General features: G+C 38.8%; 1 protein-coding gene across 1 annotated transcript in view; it reads left to right on the top strand.

Annotated features, from left to right (window-relative positions):
* ube2b (ubiquitin-conjugating enzyme E2B (RAD6 homolog)) overlaps window positions 1-5,304 on the top strand; it is a 14,560-nt gene that overhangs the window by 7,054 nt on the left and 2,202 nt on the right. The window contains exons 2-5 of the mRNA XM_014018410.1: window positions 377-457; window positions 1,101-1,126; window positions 4,511-4,600; window positions 4,923-5,011. Coding sequence (XP_013873864.1) covers window positions 377-457; window positions 1,101-1,126; window positions 4,511-4,600; window positions 4,923-5,011 — 286 coding nt within the window. The remainder of the gene's footprint in view (window positions 1-376; window positions 458-1,100; window positions 1,127-4,510; window positions 4,601-4,922; window positions 5,012-5,304) is intronic.

The raw sequence follows: 5,304 nt of genomic DNA, 5'->3' as shown, positions 1-5,304 counted from the left end.
GATCACGATAAGTCAAATGAGAATCCAAAGTAATTCCAAGATATTTGTAGGTGGTGACAATATCAATGTGTTTGCTTAAAAAAGTGAGTTGATTTGTTATATTGAAATGTCTCCTGGGTGAGGAAAAATACATGCACACAGTTTTTTTTAACATTAATTGACAAAAGATTATATTATATATTATATTTTACAGTCTTTATTTTACAGTTAAAGTATATGTTTATCATATAAAGTCTAATGTTACAGCTAATTGGGGATCCCTTTAATGATTTAAAATTTTGTGCTATTTTTGCTAAAGTTTTATATCTTCTTTTCCATTGTCCCTGTCATATTTTATTGATTTTATTTTCTAATGTTCTTTTCTTTTGKTTATCAGGCTTCAAGAGGATCCTCCTACCGGTGTGAGTGGAGCACCGTCGGAGAACAACATCATGCTTTGGAACGCTGTTATTTTTGGGTGAGTCATGTTCTATATCTAACCCCGCCCTGCTGTTGATGCTGTGTCTCTACGATGCAGCGCTCCTGCAGCCCACTCTGTATTCCTGCGTTCTCGYCCCCCCCACTCCCCCTTGTACACCYGTTTCCTTTTAATAAAAAATAAGATTCACAAAGCAATCAGAATAAAGCAGGGAGCCTCACAGCAGGGTGTTTGATGGAGAACAGGCCGAGCCTGGAATCAGTGTGAAACAAAGAGTGCCAGGGGGGGAAAAACAGTTGTTTAGTTGAAATATGTTTGCTGGTGCACAATGTGATGTGCAGCTAAAAGGAAAATAAATTGTGCAAAAATGACAATGAATGTTTTAAATGTGAAGGGGTGGGTTGTAAAAATAGATTTACTAATAGTAGATCACCTAATTCAAAGAAAGAGCAGCCAGAAATAAAAGCTGTGAAGGCAGCTGTTTGACTTCCTTCCAGCAAACAGTAATGTAATAAAGTCTGGAGCTGAGTAAATAAAGGGGTGTGTGTGTGTGTGGCTTCATCTGAAACACAACTTGTGATGGTCACATTTTACTGAAAGTGAAGGTCAGTGTGAGGATTAATAAAAGGTTTCCTTTTTGTTTAGTGTTAAATATAAATTTTAACCTCTCTGTTTTCTGCAGACCTGTCGGAACACCATTCGAAGACGGTAAGTTATAAATTCATAACCTACTTCACCATGCCTAAATTATTTACTGAAATGATCAAGTTTTGTTCATTTGCAGACATCACTTGTGTGCACTGATGCATAAAAAGTTTATTTTTAAAATACAGTTGTACTCCTTGTCCTTGTTCCTCATGCATATTTAAATTTTGTTCACATTTTGAAACCAATTAACCCAAAAATTAGTGTGTGTGTGTTGAGGGGTACCATTTATAAGTGCTGTTTTCCTCAGTGCACACAGTATCTGTCACTAACCGTGTTAACATCAAGGCTTTTTGATGCACATTTAGAAGTGTTTCATTAAAAATGCGAAAAAAAAGTTGGATGGAAACAGCAAAATTCTAAAAAAAAAATCCTCAATTCGCTAAAGTTTTTTGTGCTCGCTTGAGGTGGTTTTTGGATGATTCGCAAAGTAGTTAATGTGCAAAACGGGAGATGGAAACACGTTTGCCGAATAAATTCTGACGTAGCGCATATTTACCTCACGGCTGTTTCCGCTTTCCTGCCTCGTCCCGGCGTAGTTGCACGTGCCTTTCTGCTGCGTAGTGTAACATTGCGTTTATTTTCCCTACGTCTCCTGGCAGCGTTAAACATAGCCTGTACTAGCWGAATAGATGGAATAATTGCAACTTGCCCAATAGCAAGGCATTCACAAAAAAATTGCTCCATTGTCCCGAGATGATTAGCCTCTGCTAGTTGGCAAGTTTCACTTCCTGTTTACTACCGCAGCTTGTCGCCGACGTCTGACATAATCACGCGTTGCGTAGCCTCGTCTGACATAATCACGCGTTGCGTAGCCTCGTCTGACGTAATCACGCGTTGCGTAGCCTCGTTTATTCGCATCAAACAGTCGAGAGGGAAACTAGATGGAAACAGTCTAGATTCGAATTTTTATTTATTTAATTTTTTTGCGAATTTTTGAAAAGTTCGATAAAAATTCACTCTACAACTGGATGGAAACACGATTACTGGTTGTACAATATGCAAATACAGTCCTGTGTACAACTTGTCTGCATAAAGACTTTCAGTGTTAGAAACACTTTTTATCTGGYTTTTAGAAGAGTTCTAATGATTTCTTTGGCACAGGTTTTTCCAAATGTAGTTTCTAAAAGTGCTTGATTTGTACAAATATCTTCCTGCTGATAATTTTCACTGAATTACACACTGCCTGGCCAAAATAATGTCGCCACCAAAACAAAAGGCACACACTCTTGTGGCATTGTTTGGATAAGCTTCTACATTGTCACCAGATTTATTTCATCCAGTGTTGCATTAATTTTTCACTAAGATCTTTCATTGATGATGGTAGAGTCTGACCTTCTCCAGCACATCCCAAAGATTCTCTATGGACTCTGTGGAGCCAATCTGTGTGAAAATGATTTCTCATGCTCCCTGAACCACTCTTTCACAATAAGAGCCCCGTGAATCCTGGCTTTGTCATCTTGGAATATGGCCGTGCCATCAGGGAAAAAACAATCCATAGATGGAATAACCTGCTCATTCAGTATATTCAGGTAGTCAGCTGTAGAGATCGACTGATACAGGTTTTTGAAGGCCGATACGATTTTTTTTTTTAAACATTAGTCTAACCGATACGCTGATACGTGCAGCCGATTTTTTTTTTATTGTTTTGGCCAATTCTTGAAGCCGATACTACTTTTTCTTCCTCCATTAACATGATAAAAATAAGAATAACAAATGTTACACAAGTCTTAATTTAAAACAAAAACAAAAAAATAACATTTATTAACTAAGGCTTGTCTGATGCAGGCTGTATGAAGTGCTGCCACACAGGATTTCTTCTTTCAGCCCTTTCTTAAAATAAAAATAAAAATAAATAAATTCATGATTTATTTTATATAGTGCTAAACATTCTGTTTTTTTTTTGTATATTAATAAGATTAATATATTTTTACATAAAATGACTAATATTCCATCCCCAGCATTTTTGATGCAAAAACAGCAACAGGTCTAAATAAAACTGTCAGAGCAACACAGAGAAAAAGAAGAGACACACATACATCTTGCTATCTTTGTGAGGACTTCACACACACACAGCGCTCACAGCATCTCTGCCTCAGTCTGCTGCTCCTGTTTTTACCACCAGGCAAAAAATGCATTTAAAACAGCTGACGTTAACCTTAGATCACAGTTTGAAATGTACACCGAAGAGAACCAGCATCATGACTTKTATACTGCTGTCAGAACAAACGTGATGTGAGCAGCGTCTGGTTCACATGATAGTGGACGGCTGCGCTCGCTAAAACATTCAGCGAGAAAAGATCGAAAGCTTTTTTTATTTTAATCCAGCAGGGAGAACAATAGAGGTGTTTTTTCTATGCCTCTTGAGAGCAGCTCCAGCATTTTTAAAAAGAAAAACAACGCGGACACGCTGATTACAGTGCGGTGTGACAGTAAAACATGGTGCTGTACGGAAAAGACAGCTGTTCTCTCTTCCCTCATATTCCGACACAGAGGGTGGAAACAGCTAAATTAGACAGTTAAAACACATTTACATTTAATAACTCACCCTTGTTGTTGTTAGCACTCTGTCTCACAACATTAGCTGCTGCGCTCTCCCYGGGGGAAGGGGCGGACACATGCGCTCGCGTGACCCAAAGAACAGATCGGCCGAACGGACGGCGTATCGGCCGATACCGATACAAGGAAAAAACCCAAATATTGGCCAAAAATGTCGGCCGGCCGATGTATCGGTCRACCTTAGTCAGCTGACCTCATTCTTTGAGCACAGACTGTTGCTGAACCTAGACCTGACCACCTGCAGAGACCCCACATCATAGACCTGAGTTAAATCCAGGTGGACACTTGCTTTTGGCCCAGCAATGTATGATCCAGTATACAAGTAATAAATCAGTCTGTGGATGAAGCAGGAGTTTGACATATTTTCATAACACCAAAAGTATAAAATAAATATATAAATGTGTGTTTTATTCTGTTCTGATGAGTTTCTCAGCCCCACATTCARCATTTTTATCACTCCACATTGATGTGTTGCAGAAGATTAGTTGGTTTTGTTTGCTTAGTTGCATTCTTGCTTTCTATTTGCACATTTTTCCCACTACAACCCCATTACTCACACACACAAACACTACACCCACTTTTCTGGCTTGTAATTAGTTGTCAGGTGTGGGCTGACCTGGTTGTTTTTCTCTTGTTAGCCTCCCGTGTTCCTGTCTTAGCTTGCAGAAATATCATCTTCAACGAGGGACTCGCTTGTTTTACTGGAATTGATGTTTATGAAAACAGATTTTTTTTCTTGTCTAGTGTTTTGCATCCGTATTCTTCTTAAAAAATTGTTTGTCTCTCTTCTTTTTCTCTCCTTGTAATCTTGGTCTCCCTCATCTGCAGGAACCTTTAAGCTGCTGATAGAGTTTTCAGAGGAGTACCCAAACAAGCCCCCAACAGTTCGCTTTGTTTCCAGAATGTTTCATCCAAATGGTAAGTGAGGCWGCAGTCCCGACAAACGCTCTGTTCCTTTTTTTAAAAATTAAAAATCTGGATTTTCTCTTTATGTAAATCGATTTGAAACACTTCAAATGTCTTTCAGTGCTTGTTTTGTTCTCCGATCTCCAGGCTTCAGACTTATGTTAAAGCTGTTTGTTACAATTTATAAATGCCTCTGTGTAATTCATTATTCTTATCAGACTTAGTGTTTGTAGCACTGCGTTGTTTTTCTCACTAAATGTAGAGTATTTGTGCATAAACATTGTAGCTGTGTTGTAAGATTATTTACTAATTGTTTTTTTCCCTCTTTCACCAGTTTATGCTGATGGCAGTATATGTTTAGACATTCTTCAGAATCGCTGGAGCCCAACTTATGACGTGTCGTCCATTCTCACTTCTATCCAGGTTTGTTGGTTCAACAGCCTTTCCCTTTAAGCTAGCATCTCACTGGGACTGATGGGGACTTGTTGGTGATTGGAGACTTCCTTGTGAAAGCCAATGTGCCCCAAGGATGGATGGAGGGATGGATAGATTTACAGCAATTATAACATTTTAAGTGCAAAGTGCTTTACAGTGTCTCACACACACACACACACACACACTTTCAGTGCCTTCTACTATATATTTTACTCTACATATATCACTTTTATAATCCCACTCATACACAGGCAAGCACATCAGGGACAGTGGGGTGGGGG

Source organism: Austrofundulus limnaeus, unplaced genomic scaffold, assembly GCF_001266775.1.
Source record: "Austrofundulus limnaeus strain Quisiro unplaced genomic scaffold, Austrofundulus_limnaeus-1.0 Scaffold192, whole genome shotgun sequence".
Classification (NCBI taxonomy): Eukaryota; Metazoa; Chordata; class Actinopteri; order Cyprinodontiformes; family Rivulidae; genus Austrofundulus; species Austrofundulus limnaeus.
Note: the sequence above shows the minus strand (reverse complement) of the source record. Positions and strands in the feature narration are given on the sequence as shown.